The 22,545-nt window shown below is 38.0% G+C and overlaps 1 protein-coding gene across 1 annotated transcript in view; it reads right to left on the reverse strand.

Annotated features, from left to right (window-relative positions):
- Positions 1-22,545, reverse strand: part of unc13c (unc-13 homolog C (C. elegans)) — a 404,470-nt gene that overhangs the window by 363,685 nt on the left and 18,240 nt on the right. Inside the window, exons 3-6 of the mRNA XM_084408974.1 lie at positions 10,597-10,619; positions 8,245-8,294; positions 6,821-6,899; positions 4,216-4,287 (exon numbers count right to left, since the gene is read on the reverse strand). Of these exons, the coding sequence (XP_084265100.1) occupies positions 4,216-4,287; positions 6,821-6,899; positions 8,245-8,294; positions 10,597-10,619 (224 nt within the window). The remainder of the gene's footprint in view (positions 1-4,215; positions 4,288-6,820; positions 6,900-8,244; positions 8,295-10,596; positions 10,620-22,545) is intronic.

Raw genomic sequence — 22,545 nt, forward strand, 5'->3', positions numbered from 1 at the left:
CCCTTTTCTAACATTATAAGTGGATTATAGGGGAAAGCGGACTAAGGTGTTTCGCTGAATAATGTAACAGACCAAACACTCTCTGTTGATTATTCTCCTTCTTTCCATGAATGTTGAGGAGAGTTCCCGTGATATAACAGTTTCTGTCCTTGTTTTAAAGTGTCTTCTTAAGCATATGGACGCACGGGCTGTTTTGGGCACGCTTTTCTCAAAGGAATTGTGTCTCTTTTATAATTTCTCCCTCAGCCCCCTCACTTCATGTTTCTTTCTCTCTCTCGTTTTTTTTTTTTTTTTACTTTGTTCTCGCTTTCGCTGGCATATTTAATGCATTTAAAAAGCCTTGGACATCTGTTCGACCTACTTAGTAATCTGCCGCCTAGCTACAGCCTCTGCTCTCTATATCTGACCTTCCTCCTTTTTAAGTCTCTGAGACCCGTCGAAGGCTGTTTGGAAATAGGTGCATCTAAAAGAGTGATTGCAGTGCTGCTATTCTTTAGAGGACTGCTAGTGTTGGATTAATTCGATTGGACTGTCCCGCTGAACCCCAAGTTTGACCTGTCCATTTATCACTCGCTAACGCTGCCTTCAACTCATGTCGCAATGATTGTACTGTATAACGTAGAGTATATGTATATGTAATATAGTGTATGACCTTCATTCCATGGGCAGAAATTCAATGAGACATTCTTTAAAATATCTTCTTATGAGTTCAACAGAAGAAACTCAGATTTGGAACAACATAGGGGTTAGTAAATTAGTAACTTTTGGGTGAACTACCTATTTAAGCTTTCTAGAAAATATTACTTTTCAGCTGTTTTATGAGGCAACATCTACATAAAAGGCAACAGCTACTGAGGCAATAGTGACTAAACTACATTTCCCATCATTTCTCTACAGCCTAAACCCATGAAGCACTGCGAATGACAATATAGATAGATAGATAGATAGATAGATAGATAGATAGATAGATAGATAGATAGATAGATAGATAGATAGATAGATAGATAGATAGATAGATAGATAGATAGATAGATAGATAGATAGATAGTTGTATGCAAAAGTTTGGGCACCCCTCTGAGGCTGCATAATAATTTGCTGTCGTTTTGAGAAAAGATGGTAGTGGTATGCCATTCAGTTTATACAGAAAGCTGGATAATGTGATGTTTTTCAGACAAAAGTGTTTTGCAATGCTTTTTTAATTGCATTGATTTGAATATGTATGTAGTCCCTTAATGCTGATTGATTGCGACACAAAATTGATTTGATTGGCTCAATGAACATTAGACTGAAAACACAGGTGCAACCAATCGTGAAAAAGGATTTTCAAGGTAGCTACTTGCTAGTTGTGCTTAGATTCTCTACTGGAAAGTAGCAACATGGGAACCTCAAGGACTCCCTAAAGACTTAAAAGCTAGGATAATTCATCAATTTGAATTAGGAGAAGGATACAACAAGTTACCACAAAGGTTAAAGGTCTGTATCTCCACAATCAGAAATTCAGTTATAAAATGGAAGGCTACAGGAACAGTCCTTGTGAAGGAAAGATGTGGTAGGCCGGGGAAAATATCTAAAAGGCAAAGGCCCCGATGAATGGCCAAAAAATGGTTTGAATGGTCACAGACAAATCACAGACCACCTCCAAAGAGCTCCAATAACATCTTACTTCTGGTGGTGTCATTGAACATCATTCCTCTAGCGCACTCTGAACAAGGAACAGCTCAAATGGAAGTGTGATACGGAAAAAGCCTTTTCTGCGTACTGCCAACAAGCAGAGTCAGAGTCAGGTATGCAAAGACTCATCTGGACAAGTCAGAATTATTTTGGAATAATGTCCTGTGGACAGATGAAACTAAGATAGAGTTTTTTGGTCACAACCAGAAGACCTTTGCATGGCAGAAAAAGAACACAGCATTCTAGGAGAAGAACTTGCTCCCTACTGTAAAATTTGGAGGAGGGTCCATCATGCTGTGTGACAAGCAAAGGTACTGGAAACCTTGTCAAAGTTGGTTGTCACATGGGTTTTACCCAGTATCAGCAGATTCTTAAGAAAAATGTTCAAGAATCAGTCAAGAGGTTGAAGTTACACCGGGGTTGGTTGATTTAAGCAGGACAATGATCCAAAGCATTGTTCCAAATCAAGGAAAACCACAGACACAGATAGTATGTTCTAGAATGGCAATCCCAGTCCCCAGACATGAATATCTTTGAAAATCTATGGAATGATTTGAATTGGGCAGTCCACGCTCGGCAGCCATCAACCCTTACTGAACTGGAGACATTTTGTAAGGAAGAATGTTCCACAATACCTGCAGTCAGAAATCAGGGATTTATCAGTGGCTATAAGAAGCGAGCAAAAGGAGGCTCTACTAAATATTGATGTGATTATTCCATTGGGGTGCCCAAATTTCAGCACCTGTCTGTTTCTGTTGTGACTCATATTGCTTTGTATCTGTTGATTCAATAAATGTTATTTCAGAACTGAAATGTTACTGTTTCTATGAGGTATATATTATAAGTTTTAACAAATGAAATTGCTGCGTTGAAAGCCCAGCACCAGCAGATTATAAACTGAAATTATGATAATTAACAGGGGTGCCCAAACTTATTTGCGCATTTCGCAATAAACATAAAACAGTTTAGTTCTATATATTTAATCAATATATTTAAATCAATAGTTTTATATTTCTCCAGTGATTGTATTTAGAATATGTAATTTGCAGTTCCCTATTTTAAGCAATTAAGTTCACAGGCTTGTAACTTTGTCTTTTTGTCAGATTTCCAAATACTTTTAGATAAAAGGATGTGATAATAATGTTGTGATTCACCTTATAGCTGGGTGGTTTGGTTTACGGCTTTTAACTCTTTAACGAAGACATTTTAAAATCCCTATGGGGAAAATAAATAGGAAAAATTCATGGATGCACCATCAATTACACACCTAATGCACATCCAGGTAATTTTGTTGGTAGATAAAAACAGAAATAAATAAATAGGAAATTCTCCAGCATGTCCAGTTTGTGCCTGAATGCACATAGTGTTATAATTAAAATTATATACTTTCCAGCTGAAATACAATCAAGTTTGTTGAGTAAATTCCTGCATCTCAGTGTCACAACAGAGCGCTAAACATCACATCACCTCGTGTCATTCTGGGCTGTTTATTCAGTGGATCAATTAATGGGAGGGAAGAAGGTCTGGATAAAAAGAAGAGTAATTCTTCTTTATTGATTAAGGCATTCTTTCCTCTCTCAGGTTTTTGACCCCTTCGTCAAATTAAAGTACGAGAATACAATTAAAACTAGAATCATCGATCAACACCCAAATAATCAGAAAGCATCTTAATGCTTTAAACACAAATACAACAGCAACATCCTCATCACGGCCACACTCTCTTCAACACTATTCATCAGAGAGAAACCTAAAGAAATGGTTTCCACAAAAAATATGAAGCAGCACTACTGTTTTCAACACTGATTATAATAGGAAATGTTTCTTGAGCAGCAAATCAGCATTTTAATGATTTCTGAAGGATCCTGTGACACTGAAGACTGGAGTAATGATGCTGAAAATTCAGTTTTGCATCACAGGAATAAATTACAGTTGAAAATATATTCAAAAAGAAAATAGTTACAATAGTTACAAAAATTTCACAATATTACTGTTTTACTGAATTTTGATCAAATAAATCCAGGCTTGGTGAGCAGAAGAAACTATCTAAATATTGCAAAAAATTACTAACCCCAACATTTTGAAGAGTGTAAATCAAGATCATCTTGTGATTGCCTTTTACAACCAGCACAGGAAATGACAATTTCACTCAAATCAATATTTATTGCTCATTTATTTATGTACTTTGTAAGCAGCAGTGTATTAAGTCAATGAAATACATATTTGTTGAGTGTCTGCTTTGCTTCAGGCTCCTGATCTCACTGTCAGGGTTTATTTTGTGACAATGATCAAATAGTCAAGAATATCTTTAGAGATTTTAAATAGTTATTTTTTGTCTTGAATGAATTGTTCTTGCCTCTGGGTCTGATGTGTGTTTGCAGACGTGCGTGTGTATTAGTTGTGACTTTATGCATGAGCGTTACATTAGTGCCACATGATTGCTCCTCCTTAGACGCTGACTAGCTGCTTACAGATTAATTTGTACATGAATCTGTATGGTAAAACCGCTGTGCATGTGCTGTACACATCTGTGTGTTTAAAACTCACCAGTTCCTCGTTGTTTAGAGTCGTTCTGTTCACGAGCCCAAACGCAATGCCTGCCTTTCGAGCGGCCAATGTCTGAAAGGAAGAAAGGATATAGTGAGAAAAAGCCAGAGTGAGGGAGAATGATAAAGACAACGCTCAGGAACTGAATCAAACGCTGCAGGGTAAAAATCTGTTGTGTTAGGCTGAATGTTATCATGTTGGATAAGACAAAACCTGATTACTCAGGCTGGGAAACCACTTTCACCTTCAAGCAGATATTCACCTGTTACACAGAACGCACCTCTCAGAAAGCTTTTCATTTTAGATTGAATAGAAGAACTATATGAACATGTAGGCTGTATTCTGCTCTGTGTAATATGCTTTCATTTCATTAGGTGTACTGTGATTTTAAGAGATTTCAGGAAGCAGGAATTACTTTCCCAATAACAAAACAGACAGACAGACAGACAGACAGACAGACAGACAGACAGACAGACAGACAGACAGATAGATAGATAGATAGATAGATAGATAGATAGATAGATAGATAGATAGATAGATAGATAGATAGATAGATAGATAGATAGATGAAATCACCCAAATGAAATCAGTTTCACATAAGCTTACACTGCACCATAACTTTGTCTAATGAGCTAGAACAAATTAAAGTGAACCTTAAACATATTTAGTGAGTACAATAATGTAATTTGTATTCTTTCCAAACACACACACACACACACATAGATGTGTATATAACATATCTCTTAGGCAGATAAGGATACATCTGCTGTCTTCAGCTGACTACTGTAGATGAAGCTATTTAAGCAGACAAACACTGGATTCAGACGTGCATTCATTAAATGTCATTAAAAATGCAAGAAACTTACCAAAGCCTAGAGTGTCCAGGTGCAGGGAAAAGCAGATAGAACACAAAATTAGACATTTAGTGAAGGTGAGCTGTCGTTCACATACAGTAAAGCATATCTCTTTACGTCATACCTGCCGTCATGCAGAAAATCAGATCGAGAGTCTGTCTAAAGCGCAGAGAGAAAGCTGCAGAGGTGAGGCTCAATCCTTAAATAACTCACCTCTGACATGCAGCAGAAATTTACAGTTCACTCATGCATTTGCTGTGCAAATGTTTGGTAAAGATACTAAAATGTGCCCTGACATAGTCCTACTGCCTGCAAGTATTGTTGCCATTACTGCTACAAACAGACATGACCAGACAGCATGTGTTAAAGCCAGCTAAAAAAACACGATCCAAAGAGTTCAGGACAGAGAACGAGAGAAAGAAAGAGCCAATGCGGGGGAAATGGGACACTACAGAGCCGGTCAAAAGTCAAAAAGCCACGATTAGCCATATCGAGATCAGCAGGCTTGGACAGCGGACCATACTGGACTCGTCTTTACCATCTGACCATGAACCTGATGGTGGTAAAGACCAAGCGGGCTGCTAACGCCCCCTTAAAGCAGGGGTGCATAGGAAAATAGGGTAGATTTGACCTCTACATGAACGTCAAGTGTTGATGTAAGTCTCAACATGCACTTGAATTGCTGAGGGTTGCTGCAGGCAATGGAATTGTAGTCTGAATTTTGGAGGAATTTTTCTCTGAGGTCACGTGACCGACTGTCGTTGCCCTGAAGCAATCACACAGCCAACAAGGGGACAGAAACAGACGACAGAGGCATGATGGGATAGACCAGATCGGACCCGGTACAGCACTGACTTCATCCACGCTGTAAAAGGCTTAGTGGCGCACGTCACTTTTACATGGATTTAAAAAGGCACACAGTTAAATCAGAAGTCAATGAAGTCCTCAGATATATTTTTGGGTAGAGTTGTCAACATTTCGGTTTCGAATGCATCTGCTGTCGATTGACTGAAAACAACCATTTTGAAGGGAAATCTGACAACTCACGGAAAAATATCACCCATAATCAATATGGGCCCAAGTGGGAATGGACAACAGGACACGCCAAAAAAACAAAATAACAAACTGAACGATGACCCGTACTTACCAAAATAGGGTTGGTTTTTAATTTCATGCAAAATATGGACAGATACAGCATCAACATTTGTCCTTCAGAAGCAGAACATTTGCACAAAACTCAATGTAAGAATCGGTTAAGAAAATTTGCTCTAACAAAAATCAAGAAGAAATGGAGACAAAGACATGTAGACGGACTGTAAGAGCTCAAACAAGAAAGAAAAAAGAAATGCTTTGAAATGTTAACAAATGCAAAAATATGAATAGAAACATACGACATACTACATAGATGCTGTGGATCAATCATTCGTCGCCTAGAGTCTCGTAAATTAAATAGAACTTCATTATTAATATACGAGAACTAAACATTTAAAGACAAGACAGATGATTTGAACTCTGCAGATATTGTGGAGAACACCAGGTGAGTGACCTACTTTTACTCTGGTGGAGCGTAAAACCCTTAAAATAGCATCAAAACATAAACACATGTGTGCCTCTATCTTGCATGTGCCCTGCTGACAGTGTTGTATTGTAAATTCGGACTAGTGACCGTGTGCACGGTGGGTCTGATTGGCTAATACAGTCTTCTATAGCTCCATCAGTCAAACATAACCGTGCCGGGCATGATTACTCACCAGGTCTCGGACAATAGGCATGGTCCTCTTACGACGTAAATCTGGCATGCTGTCAATGCCATAAAGTATACTGCCAACCCTGGGGATGGAGGCAGATTTAGAGTCTATTAATACCATAATCATGCTGTACGCTATGAAACATTACCCAGATAAAAAGCAGTCGGCTGATTTACAGCACTGGCAAATGACATGGGATGGGCAGAGGGGGGTGGGATGAACAGGAAGTCCATCATAATTGCTCTTGCCTCACACAGACCCATTCTATACATGCATAGAATACTTGGTCAAATTGGGCCGTACAACCAAAGCACACTCCACTGGGTACTGTATCCCACAGTGCAATATGCTTAACTTATTCATATACATTTTTAACATCATCTTCTTCACTAATTATTTGATCCAATTAAAAAAAAAGTTGTATTTAATGCAATGTATTTAATGTATTTGATTGGATTAAAAATGCAAAATATATTTTCAATTTCCAATATGATACCTATATGCTCAGATAAATAATGCTTTGGTTTTTAATGTCTCCATATTGAGTTTTTATTTGACCAAATATTAAAGAGAACTGTACATAAAATTGCAATTAAAAATGTTAAATAAATATTTTCAACATAAAATTTGGATGAATGCAATGCAATGACAATTTAGCAAGCAACTGTTTAAAACGTTTTTCATTGCATAATGTATACCGTTTCACATGGTATTTTTTAAAAATCGAAGGTGGTACACATGTATTGTATGAACATAGGCGAACTATATCTGGAGAATAACTCTGCATGTCAGTAATTATAAAATACACACATACACATTTAGTTTAGATTAGGTCAGGATGTTCTCATACTGCACGTCTATAAACACACAGGTCTTTTTCAGTCATGCAGAGCAAAAAGAAACACGTTTGTCTTTGTTAGGAAGACAGTGACATCATCAATGCTTAATGAGAACGGCCTTTAATAAGCATAAATGCCAACAGTGCAGGGTATATTTATTTATTTTTGACAGCTCATTACCAAATATTAAATTCATCCCCACTACATTCATTAACCTGGAGACACATCATTGCAAACAATTAACGCTAGATCAGGTCCCAAGAAAATCCACAAATAACATTCCATGCACATTCTTGCTCTTCTGCCTGCGGTCTATCAGAGAAAAATAATATCAGCAAGTGTGTGTGTGAGTGTGTGTGTGTCAGTGATAAATGGAAGACGAGGAGACCCAACGGCTCGAGAGTCCGAGGCACCAACACACACACACACACACACACACACACACACATGCACGCATACACCACACATATATATGTATCTAACACCTGTAAGAGTGTAACTCTAGACACACACTCCTGTGTACAATGGTGTACAGATCAGCTGTCTTTATTTCCCGTGTGTTTTGCTGTTGAGTATGTCTGTACTCACCCTCCACCAGTCAGCCCCAGTTTGGCTGGGTCCAGGATATTGACACAACTCTGTCAAACAAGAAAACAGCCTGCTGATGACTTACACAGATCAATAAGACACTGTACTTAAGTACAGTAAGACACTGTACTTACTGTATATAATTTACCTGTACAGTAAATATAAAACATGGTCACAAAGAAACAGACAAACAGTGACAAACATATGTAAATATACAGACAAATACATTACAAAAAATAAAATCAGAAATTTCAGATCTACCTATCCATCTGTCTGTCTGTCTGTCTATCTATCTATTCATCCATCCATCTCTGTCGTGTCTGTCTCTCTACCTGTATACCAGTGGAAATATCAGTGGTGTTCTTATATATATATAAATCAAATGTAAATCCAATACAACCAAGTATAAATCTCATTAAGTTAGTTTTTTTAAAGCTTTTTTGCATTTATTCAAAAATAAAAAATAAAGGCAGTAACAACTTAAACAATATATTTGGTAACACTTTATTTTAAAGTGACGTAGTTACACGTTGCTACATGTACTTACTATAGTAATTATGCGTAATTATGCAAACCTAAAACAAACCCTAACTGTTACTCTATAGTAGGGCTGCTCCCGAATAAAGAATTTTCTATTTGACTAGTAGTTGTTCATTTAAGCCATTCATCAATGAATTGCACGTTCATATTAATTTAATTACTTAAATATATACCGAGGAGAATCCTAAACCATAATGAGCGTTTAATATAGGCGTAATATGCCCTATTCCATGCTCGAGTTGGAAAAAAAAGGAGATATTTTAATTATTTATTAATAAACTAGTGTTTTTAGTGCCAGTGACGGTTGCAGAGATGAAGTTGATGATGCTGAATATAGCAGTATAGTGAACATGCCTAGAGAAGAATGTATCTTTTAAACGGATTACATAAGCAGAGAGTACTTCTTTTTTGTTTTGAATAGGTAGACATTTCAAACTTTCCATAGATATATTTCTCATGTCTGTGACTGTGAGGCAAGTAGCCTATATGCGGAGTTTCAGTTAATTTATGTGATGTTGTACATGTAAAGTTGCTACTTACACGTTTTCAAACGATCCGTCCCTCATGGATTGCGTTCTCTTCTAGTTGACCAACGTTAAGTCGACAATTAGGGGGCAGCCCTACTCTATAGTAAGTACATGTAGTTAATAAATATTACTTAGTTCGGTTACACTTTATTTTAAGGTGTCAGTATTACAGTGTAATTATACATTTAAGTACTGAGTAATAATAATTAACTACATGTACTTACACTATAGGGTTAGGATTAGGAGGAGGGTTTGGTTTAGGGTTAATTGCATGTAATTATGCATAATTTATAGTTATTAATTACATGTAACATGTAACAATGACACTGTAAAATAAAGTGTTACCCTTAGTTCTTATTTTAGTAAGTACAATGTAACTATGTCACCTTGAAATAAAGTGTAACCATATATTTTATTTGTGAACTGATGTTCAGCTGTTGTTCATTTTCGGATCATCAATCATCATACTCGGTAAACAGTCACAGACATGAAGGTACCTTAAATTGAATTTTTGACATGTTTTGACGGTTTGATTTTGACGTGACAAAGCAGTGATAAGTGGGTGAGTTTACTTATTTTTTAATTAGTCTTCCCATCAACGCCATCATTTTGTTCATTCAGACTGATTCGTGAACGTGCACGAAAACAAGAGGCGGAATTTATCGTACGAACCAAACATATCCAAACGTATCCAATCATGTCCAATCATACCTCGATGGAGGCATTGCCTCCTCTCAAGTGACTTTCCCTCATTCATTCTCAATTACCCCCCACCAAATCCACCGCACTGTTCAAACTCAATAGGCTCAGGGTAGGCAAAAAAGATGCGGCGTCCCACTGTAACTTTACCTGCTGGTATTGCTGTTGGACAGTGTTACTTAAGAAAAACGTGTGATTTATACTTTTTAATGTCATATTTTGTAATATTTGCATTTTTTTATTTTTGTAATATGGATTATATTCTCATCCAATTTTTTGAGGAGGCCTCCTCAGAGGAAACGCCCCTGTTGTATAAATCTACCAATCTATCTATACATCGATCAATCCATCCATTAGTTTATCCATCTATCGAGCCATTTACCCATCTATTTATCTGTCTATCTATGTTTTTCTTTCTATCTGTCTATTTGCCTAGTCTCTTTGTATACTGCTTATTAACATCACCACCAAGCAATTAAAGAGAACACTGGAAAAACATGCAGCATATATTATGTAAATTCAGAAATGAACAAACACACACAGAAATGGGTGAACAATTATATAAGTAAAGAAAACACAAGAAGACCTCCGTGTCCAGAGCAGTGCTGTCTGCAGAAGAGAAGCAGAAAGACAGAGAGGAACATTAGAAATAACAGCATATATCGACATATTTATCTATAAATAACTGCACAAACTTATGACTTGTGCCTAATGGAGCCAAACAAATAGTGCCAGCACAGCTCATTTACGATATCTCAGTCAGAGTAATCTCTGATACACACACACACACACACACACACAACCTTGAGCCAATATATCATGTTTCTCTCATACTACACTGGCCATATAGAGCTGTAAAAGCCTGCAGTGCCATGCACAGAGAGACAGCTTATGTTTATTTAAATACACTTTCAGACAATCAATATCCAAACACAATTTCTGCCAAATTATGGGCAGATTCAAACCTCAGAGATGAGGTTACACTGATGACCATTACTGACCCTGATTTCTCATATTACAGTAGATAATCCATAAACTCCTTCCCCTCCTTCAATTCATCTCATTCTCCGTCAAAGTTCACCTCAGATGCTTTAATGTCACTCAAGTGTTTAAATGTAATGGTGATGATTAGTTCAGCTTTAGTGTGATAGCTTCACAGCTCACTGGACCACGAACAATAAAAGTGAGGCTTCAGAGAAGTCAGAGGTCAATATACTCACAAAGACACCTAAAGAACAGCTTTGGAGCTGAAATCTAGCTGGTTAATAAAGTGAACACGAGCATGGTCGACGGAGTATTGATCAAATCTTTTCTGTTGAGCTTGTGGAGGGTTAGTGTAAAAACACTAAACCGAGGGCCAACCAGTATATATTTGGGTGTGTAAATGGCCTGTTCATTCCAAATTGATTTTATAGCAGCAAAACATCCCACTTTGACTACTAATTAGGTTCACGGGTCTTATATTTAATTTAAAAAAAACTTATGTTGATATGAAACTAAGAATTCTTTAATTTAATGGTCAACATGTCCAAGTCACAAAGTACCCCCATTATTAAAAATAATAATAATAATTATAAATATATATGATATTTCTTAATTATTTCTTTTGATATGGGGGCATGTTTTCATAAGATTTAACCCCAAAAAATTTTTTTGAAAAAAAGTTCAGCATCAACGGATTTTTGAAGTCAACATATTTTTTTATGGCTATTAAGACCTGTAATCCTATTTTGAAAATGAAAAATACTATATTACAATAATCAGAATCTTCATTAAGAATAATGAGAATGACACTAATATTCATAATATTTTCAATTATTTTTAATGGTGATGCTGATTGCTGTCATATATATTTTATTATTTTTATTTTGTTTCAAGTCAACAACAATCAAACTCACATTTAGGTATGGAACAAACACTTTTCATGATTCATGATCCATTCCTGACAGATAAAACAAGTCACATCCCACATTTTATCTTGCAGAATATCCTGTTTCACTCAGAAATATGACACATTACAGAAATAAGTTGGATTATAAATTAAAAATCACATTTTGACACTAAGAGAACATTAAGTTCGGTAACACTTTACAATAAGGTTTCATTAGTTAACTAGTTAATGAACTAAGAATGAACAATACTTCTATAGCATTTATTAATCTTAGTTAATGTTAATTTTACAATACATTATTAAAATCAAAAGTTGTATTTGTTAACATTAGTTAATGCACTGTGAACTAACATGAACAAACTAACAAACAGCTGTATTTTTATTAACTAACATTAGCATTAATACAGATTACAGATTAATAAATACTGTAACAAATGTATTGCTCATTGTTAGTTAATGTTAGTTAATACATTAACTAATGTTAACGAATGAGACCTTATTGTAAGGTATTACCAAGTTCTTATTTTGATTGATTTTAAATATGAAATATTCTTTACAGGTCTCATGAGGTTGACCCTTAAAAAAAGATCACACACTGGATGTCCAGTGTCTGCAGAATATATATGCACTGAGGGATTTCTCAGATTAATTAAATTTCCTTTTAAATTTCTTGGTCAATGACAGATGAAATGAAATGAATATTTTGGCTGGGGTTCTCAAGAGGCTAAAACATATCAGTATGTGGGAGAGGTGACAGAAAACCTCCTTCACTCGTTTGGATCAATGGTCTGTTTCCACTGAGCTCTGGCTAAATGCATTACTTTCATTAATAGTGGCTTTCAGAAAATTAACAGCAGGTAGAAAATATTCTTTTAAAGACATACAATGCCATTCACCATTTAAATGATACAACTAAAATAACAAGTCATATTTCCTTGTTAAACAGAAGTCTCATATACTGAAACGTGTTTCATTTCTGACGAAAGATAATGAAAAACATTTTTCCTTTTTCCTTAGGCACTGATGAATAGTGCATAACAACACCAAGAACATTTATTGAAGTAATGTTCATGTCGTCTCAACACAATATGAATAGTCATTTGTAATGCACTTTAATTATGCATTCCATAATTTGATGTATTTCTGAGTGAAACAAGCTTAGGTGAAGTGATGGAGCAAGTTGTTACATTTTGATTAAATAAAAAACGAACAAACTTTACATAGGAATAACATGTGCTGATGAATCATTCACAATAAGACCAGCTACAAGTATGAATAAAGTAAACAGGGTCAAATTAGATTTTTCTTGACTTTCATGTCCATCTCCATGAAGAATATTCCTAATACAGTCATAATCCTCGATTACTGAAATGCAGTGCAAATGTAAAGCATTGAAAATCTGGAGCAGAACATCTCAGGTTACGTATGTAACCCTGGTTCCCTGAAGAGGGAATGAGACGCTGCGTCGATACGCTCTGGGAATGCCCTCATCATAGGAGGATCTGTTTGCATAGGTGACATGACCTCAGACCCCCCTGATGGTTGATATAAGAGACCACCGATGTGTTGTCCGTGCGGACAAGCACATGGTGACCTCTCAGGTATGGCAGGAAGTGCTTGAGAGATCAAAACACCAGTGTAAGCATTTTGAACTTGAGTTTCTGAACCCTGCTGTTTAGTTGGCGCAGATCTAAAATAGGACGCAGCCCCCCATCCTTCTTTGGAACAATGAAGTAATGGTTGTAAAACCCTGACTCCCTGCTGGGAGGAGGAACCCTTTCTATAGCTCCCTTTTAGGGTTGGGAACTGAAAATCGTTTCTTATCCAGAACAGTCAGTGTTTTTTTTTAAATACCGGAACCGTGCGAAATTCCTGAGTTTCGGTTCCAAAAACGGTTCTGGTGCGATGTGTGGGCGAAGCGCTGGAAGCTTATCCTTTAGTCAGAGCCGTTGAAAAACAGAGTTACGACACTCCCATAGACTGCCATGGAAACTTTGGAATGCGGAAGTAACGCGTGTCGTGGAGCAGCCGATAGTTCCAAACACTGATAGTTCCAGCACTGAACCCCATTCATTTTCAGTGTTTCCGAAGTACGCTCGCTGGTAAGTTGATGAAATTACTGTATTTTTGACATTTGGTCGCATTAGTTGTCCTCTCAGGAATCTAGTAAGTAGTTGTAATTTATGTAGGCAACTTTAGTTAATGTTTATTGGAAGAGAATAGTTACTTGCAGCAAGCTTACGTGACCAACACTTCACTAACGTTAGCTACCAGTCAGAAATGTGTAAATTCAATACTGAGGTCATAGTTAAATGTAATGTTGCACTACATTGTATTCAGAGTTTTTATTTTTTTGTCAACCCTATTTATTTACATACATGACGTGGTCAGAATATTAGAAATTCATCTGGATATAAAGCAAATAAGTACAGAAGCACTCCCACAAATAAGACCTCAAAACGTGTTAAAACGTGTAAATTAATGTACACCTCTATGACAGTATAAAAAAATCCCGAACATTATAGAAAAGCAGAATTTATGGCTGAGTTTTGTATACGGTATCATAATGCAATAAAAATATAATTTGTTGGATGAGCAAAATAATCATCCAGCTTCTTCCATTATTTTGTTGTGTAAGAATAACCATATATATATATATATATATATATATGTGTGTGTGTGTGTGTGTGTGTGTGTGTGTGTGTGTCATATTCTCATTTAATTTCAAATTATGGAGGACAGAGTCATAAGAGTAATAGAGTCATAATTATAGAAACTGTCAAATGACAATGACAAATGTCCAAATAGATATGGACCTAACTGTAGGTGTGTACTCTCACTTCTGTAATCTCAGCCTCATGAAAATGTTTAGGAAACATAGGCTTTCAATGTGTATGGGCCTATGAAACGCTCTGCTTCTGACAGGGGAATGCACTCACCCAAAAATCCAAGTAACTATAGCATTACTTATAGTGTGGAGTTTGAATGCTTGTTATCAATGTATGGCTAAGCATTTGACTGATTCTCGATTCACCACCAGGTCTCCAGATCATCCTACAGCGTCGGTGGCAGAATGTATTGGCTACTGTGAACACTTGTATTCCTCTTCTGGCCTGCTTTCTGCCATCTTTCTCTCCCCGTAGGAAGTCGAATGAGTTTCTTTGAGGACAGAACATTCAAGGAAAACTTAACTACCCTCTCCCTAGATATAATAATTAAATGTGCTGTTGAATGCAATTGGTTGCCTTGTATATTTTTTACTGTTAACCCAACTTCTTTCTTGATTTAATCTGAGCGGCTTTAACTGATATTCATTTGTTGTGCAGGTTTATGTGAATGTATTTTAACAGAACATAACATTAGGATATTTGAAAATTATGAACATAGAAGCACGAGAAAAATATATACAGTAAATACTGTAAATGTATTATACCTTATTGGGAGCAGTCCCCCTTCCCTCCAAAATTAAACACAAAATTTTATAAAATTCAAAGGGCTTTATTGACATAAAAGTTTCAAGAACAATGTATGTGTGTGTGTGTGTGTGTGTGTGTGTGTGTGTGTGTGTGTGTGTGTGTGTGTGTGTGTGTGTGTGTGTACACTAACAGTCAAAAGTTTTGGATCGGTAAGTTTTTTTTTAATGTTTTTAAAATAACTCTTCTGCTCACCAAAGTTGCATTTATTTGATTTCACTATTACTGTTTTTGTATTTTTAAAAACAAAAACAGTATTATTGTGAAATATTATTATAATGTAAATCATCTGTTCTCTATGTGAATATACAGTAAAGTGTAATTTATTCCTGTGATCAAAGCTGAATTTTCAGCATCATTACTCCAGTCTTCAGTGTCACATGATCCTTCAGAAATCACTCTAATATGATGATTTGATGCTCAAGAAACATTTATGATTATTATTAATGTTGAGAAAAGTTATTAACATTTTTTATTTCAGGATTATTTGATGAATAGAAAGTTTAAAAGAACAGCTTATCTGAAATGGAAAGCTTTTGTAACATTAAACACTACCGTTCACAAGTTTGGGTCTATTTTATTTTATAAAATAAAAATAAAATAAATCAATACTTTTATTCATCAGGAATGAATCAAATTGATCAAAAGTTACAGTAAAGACATTTATAATGTTACAAAAGATCATATTTCAAATAAACACTTTTCTTTTGAACTTTCTATTCATCAAAGAATCCGGAAAAATAAAAATTACACAACTGTTTTCAACATTGAATCATCATATTAGAATAATTTCTGAAGGATCATGTGACACTGAAGACTGGAGTAATGATGCTGTGTGTGTGTATATGTGTGTGTGTGTGTGTGTGTGTGTGTATAGGCTATATGTATTTTATTATTATTATTATTATATACAAACATATATACATGTGTGTGCGTGTGTGACTGGAGACATGGTTACTGAATGAAATAACCATGTTCCTAAATATGATCCATAACATTACTGTTAAAGGATTCGGATTCATTTTAGTATGGCTAATGTACGTACCCCTAGATCCTTTCAAACCATTCATCACACAAATACATGCATAACTGTGTACAGTATGTTTACATGTAAATGTATACTGAAATGAATCCCGTTAACATAGTTATTCCACTCATTAACCATTTCTCCAGTTTAATTTCAACTGACCACACTGCTAACGATAATGCCGTCTCTCCATCATTACAGAAATCTGCTGCAAATGGTTGTTGTTGGTGTAAATGTATTCTACGCTATGGGAGCACCCAATTTCCTTCCAAAATTAAACACAAAAACGTATTAATGCTGTGTTTCTGCTACTCTCCAGAAAATAAATGATATTGTATGTAAGTCATTTAAGTGCCACCGTAATAAGCAATGTACATTATGCGTCAATATTTACCGATAATTGCTGCAAATATACCTGCTGCTGTCTGCCCCGCTTAAAATCATAGGCAACGCGGATTTGTTTGGAACTATGCAGAGCTACATGAACCACGTGACCGCGTGGCGGCGAGATCAAAGCGTGTCGCAACTCTCATATTTAACGGCTCTGCCTTTAGTGACGTCTCACCTCATGAATATTAAAATAGTAATGAATGCACTGGCCCTCGCGCTACTATACGTTTTGCATCAGATATCAACGCAGAGAGAGAGAGAGAGTATAAAGACAGTAGAGCTGCACCATTAATCTTTAAACGATCTCGATTCAAACACCCACGCGATCTTATTCCTAAATGACAAAAACTTCAAACTGGAACATTCAAATCTGTTTGCGCTGTCGCTGACCCAGAGAGAGCAGTTATATATGAAACAGCTTTACTTTCACAGTCTATTCAAAAACACAGTATCGATATTTCTGTGTTACAAATATTCAAATGATCACAGAAGTACTGAGATAAAAGTTTAATTGTTCGAGAATGTCTACGGTAGCAACCAAAACAGAGTAAATCACCTTTTGAAAGTCGCTTCAAATAATGAAAATTCGCTTCAGAATTTACAAAATGTATATAATGAGCAAGTACATCATGAATGCCTTTTTTCAAAGCCGTGTTTTTGTCTTATCCTGAATCACTACGGTAAGCCTGTAATAAGCGTTTAGACTCGGTCTACTTTACACTGGTCGGTTCGGCACCGCTGCGGAGTAGCCCAGTGCCTGCATGACTCACCCGCGTCATGTTCTGTTTATTAACTGCTAGAGCGCTGATTCATCCAGTAATGAAACAAGTGAAGTCTTTATGAATCAATCATTCAAACCGATTTAAAAAAACATTATGTTTCACCTGTCTAGATCTTACATGTGTGTTCAATTCTACCCCTTCTGAGAGGGTATTATCCACTGCTGGAGATACAATAAGCTATAGGAGAGGTCCCAAATTATCCTTGAGAATACAGAAATTTTTATTTTCCTTCAGAAAAAAATAATTATTTTTTCAAAAATTGCTCAATAATAGAATTTGTTGACATTACCAGTCTGTTAAACTCATTTGACAAGTATCAGAAATAAACACAAAAAGGATTGTGTATTTTCCCCTTACTACTATTTTTTATTAGTTGTTTTAATCATTTTTATTGAATGGGAACCGGAACCGAAACCGGAATCGTTTGGCAGAACCGGATCCGGAACCGGAAAATTTCTTACGATTCCCAACCCTACTCCCTTTCGTAGAAGAGTCTGTACTTCCTGCTCCATAACCAGAGCCTGCTCTGCTTCACCACCATAGGGAGGACCCCTAGAAAACTGGGCGGACGAGAACCAAACTGAATTCTGTAACCCTCTTCTATTGTATGCAGGACCTAATGAATTATATTTGCCAGTAGTTTCCACGCTGCCAGAAAATCTACTAAGGGAACCAGTCTTTCGAGACTGGCCTCTGGTGTTGGTCGAACAGCCACTTCGGTGCCCTGTAATGGCGAACCGGCAGGGAACAACCGAACTGACTGTTCTACGACCCTCCTCGGAGGATCGTTGAGATGTGCAGGCACCTCTGCCCCCTGAAGCAGCGAACCGGCAGGGAACAACCAAACTGACTGCTTTACGAACCTCCTCGGAGGATCGTTTGGGGACGCTGACACCTCGGTGCCCTGAAGCAGTGCCCTGTTGCGTGATGCAATTCTCGAATTGCGTCAGCGCTGACTTCCTCACAATCATCCATGACCCTAAGCAGATCAGCCTGGTATGCCTGCAAAATCGTCATTGTATGCAAGCATGCCGCAGCCTGACCCACCAGCGCTGAAGTGGCTTTTAATGGCTTGGTGGGTAACGCCGGGGTTTTTAATGATGACGCTGACTCGGGAGAGAGATAGCTCACGAGCGCCTCTTCAGCCCGAGGCATCGTCACATAACCATCATTTTTAATACCCATAACAGTACTATAGATAGATGTTTGTGGATTGAAAACATGATATGAAACCGGTTTCCTCCACGACCTCGACACCTCAGTGTGTAGGTCAGGAAAAAACGGTAAACCCCGACGAGGAGGCTGTGACCTAGATGGTAAATATCTTTCATCTAGTAAACTTTTCTTTTTATATTACTCTTGTTCCTCGGCTGGCCAATCTATATTTAATTTGGCAACAGCACGAGTCACAACCTCCAAAAGCTCCTCATCAGCAGGGATATGAGATGGCGAATCCTCAAAATCCCCTGCATCAATGCTGAAGACATCCAGTTCCTCAGAACTGGATAATCGCAGCATTGGTGCCTCAGCCCGGGCACTGGATCTGGCAGGTGAAGGCTGAGATAGGGCTGGGCCCGACTCAAACCCCGCTGTCAGATCCATTTGCGAGCCCCAAGATGTGCGTCGACACGCACCAAACCGTCCTCCTCGAAGAACGCCCGGCGGGAGTGGAGCGTCCTCACGGACAGCTTCTCGCAATGCTCACAGTCAGCCCCCTCGAGAACATTGCAAGCACAATTCACAAGAGAAACATATGTTTTTTTTTTTTTTTTTTTCACAAGAGAAATATATATATATATATAGTTTCTCTTGTGAATTGTGCTTGCAATGACAGACAACACCAAATAGACAGAGACAGTATACAGAGAGTGCTTGCTGAAGGCACAGAAGCTAGCGAAATCTGTTTTCAGGTGTGCTTTATACTGTAGTTTCCTAGTCTATGACGTCACCAGCCTATGACGTCTCGTTACACCATTGGACTGATTATACACGTGCTTCACGTCACAATCACGCAGGGGCATTCAGTTCCCTTGAAAGGGAACTATATTTTACTGGGTTTGAAGAGCCAACATGTTTTTAAGTCAGTCCTCTGTGAGTGCTGTGATCTAAATACAAAATACAAAATAACAGAGCTGGCTTACAAACAGCATCAGCTGACCTCAATGGGTCATAGCGGAAGAAATAAAATTGATATAATAAACACGTGAAGTGAGGACTGCTGGCTCGCACGGCTAGCCTCAGAACAAGACTCATGTAAGAGTCCCAACTACACTGACCTGGTTAGCAAGCGCCCTTGGGAGGAGGAATTAGCATGTGAATGCAGTTCAGGCTAGAACTAAATGAAGACTGGTTTGGCAGAAAGAAAAAATCCTAAGAGACTGCACTGTAAAAGACTCCTAAAACATGCAGCCTGAAGAAGACTAAACCAAAACAGCCATGACACTCGGAGACACTCCATGACAGTTCCTCATTTTATGCAAATGATTTCTGATCAGCACTCTTTAATTAGTTGAGGAGAAAATGAGAGCTGAGGAATTAAATTGGCTGTGTGAAAACAAGGAGCTAAACACCAGCACCACTGAACTGAAGAATATTTCTGTGCACAGTTTTCATCAAGGAAGATAAACCTGGAGAAAGCTAATCATTAGCATTCCCATTTTAAGCACTGTCAACAGAAAATCTTAAAAACATTTTAAAAAAACTAAATTATATTAAAATTATACCATGGTCTGTCTGAATACTTGGTAGTTCCAAGTCAGTTTAATCACCGTTCTATGAATGCGCTGCTTTCATTAAAGCGCACACACATACGTCACTCACACACAGAGATTGGAGATCGCCCTGCGCACACACAGAAACAGGAGCACAGAAACTTCTTGTCAGCACTGCCCTGCCACTTTTATTAATAAATTAACTTTGCTACATTATATTACTCAGCAAGGAGGTTGTAACATTTCTGTTTTTGAAGCAATTAAACTTGCACAGCTTCATTGCTAGTAGAGAGATGCTGTGCAGATACACGTAATTCAAACGCACATCCCTCTCTCTTTCCGTTCAAATAAATGTTATAATTTAATCAAATAAATCTTACCGCACTACTTTATCTGTGTCTGATTTAAAGTGGACAGAATGCTAGATGTAACGAGAGGTAGCTGATGAAAAGAACCGTCATTTTCCCCTTCCAGTCAAATTTAGCGCTGCAAACATCAATGACAGCTTTAACTTGTCAATGCTGACAATTAACTATGGTATAAGTGGGATAATCCACAGCTAGCTGTGCATTAAACAATCTGAATGCACTCCACAGAAGCAACCGCCTCCACATCATGCATTAAAATTGTTTAATGCACATACATACATATATATGTCACATAAGTAAATAATTAGACACGAAATATTGATCTGTGTTGAAATATTTTATTAGGTCTTTAAACACAAAGCTTCCGCGGAGAGAGCAGTTGCACAAAACTTTCACGAAGAAAAAACGTTCCTATAGACGCTATAGGCATATAGCACTGGTGACTTCAGTGACCTGGATGAGCCTGCGTTATTTGCTTTGAACGGTTGTTATCTGGGAGTAACTTACCGCTGAATGACGCTATTGACTAATCAGAATCAAGTATTCCACAGAGCCATGTAATAAACCAAAATAACTAACACGTAGGAGAATACAAAAATGCAGGAAAATGAAAACGTACTCGGTTACTAACGTAACCTCGGTTCTCTCTAGTAGAGGGAACGAGTACTGCGTAAGAGTATCTTACGCTAGGGGAAAATCCTTTTTCCGCGAGATATTGAAGCCAAAAATTATCCTTAATTTTGTAATAATGTAAAACGCGTTGCGGCAGCATACAGACATAGGCAAGACGGCTCGCGCGCCTATTGGCTGTTCTGCGGCAACTGCAGCATCCTATCAAGCGAGGCCTGGCGTGGCGTCAGACCCAATGAGGGCGCTTCGCGCCCGCTGCGTCACGTCCCGCCGAAACAGGCGTGGCTTAGGCCTATGAATACGGCTCGCAGGCAGCTGATATCTGGTTTTTCATCGTCGAAGATACCAGAGCGTATGCATGCACGGCAAGATACGCAGTACTCGTTCCCTCTACTAGAGAGAACCGAGGTTACGTTAGTAACCGAGTACGTTCTCTTACGAGAGGTCTCTCGTACTGCGTAAGAGTATCTTACGCTAGGGGACCCAATGCAAGATGCCGTGCGTGCTGGGATCTGACACCAAAGACCCAAGGGCGAAAACCCGGGGTTCATATAGTGCACAATCACCCAGGGAACTCACAGGGAGTCCGGGAAGAGGGAGGGGCGAAGCCGCACTCTTTCACATATAGCAGCGTCACTTAGACGCGGATTACATCATACAGACAGGGCGGGGTACGGCCTGAACTGATGGGGAAATGTGGGTCTTATACAGTTTGCCCATAGCAAATTTTTTTTTTTTTTTTTTACAGTCGATCAGTGAGCTGTGCTCAGTAGACGCAGCATTCTGAACCGATAGCATCAGAACAGACAATACTGGTCATTTAGACCAACAGCAGCCTGGCCTGTAGGGCGGGAACCTCTAGGTTGTAAAACCTTATAAATGTAGACGGGGAGGCCCAGCCTGCCGCCATACATATATCTTGCAAGGCAATCCCACTTGACCAGGCCCACGATGAAGCCATGCTTTTCGTGGAGTGCGCTCTGACACCCAACGGGCATTGCATGCCCTTGGAAGTGTACGCTGGCGCAATAGCGTCAACTATCCATCTGGATAGGCTTTGTTTCGACGCGGCTAGTCCCTTAGAACGCCCGCTGAACGAAACAAAGAGCTGCTCTGTCTGTCTGAAAACAGAAGAGCGAGACACATAAGCTCTTAATGCCCTGACCGGGCAAAGGAAGCTTGCGTCTCCTTCCTCATCAGAGACCGGTATGGCTGACAGGGAAATGACCTGTGCCCTAAACGGTGTGTTGAGGGATTTTGGAA

The sequence above is a fragment of the Rutilus rutilus genome, assembly GCF_951802725.1.
Source record: "Rutilus rutilus genome assembly, chromosome: 5".
Taxonomy (NCBI): domain Eukaryota; kingdom Metazoa; phylum Chordata; class Actinopteri; order Cypriniformes; family Leuciscidae; genus Rutilus; species Rutilus rutilus.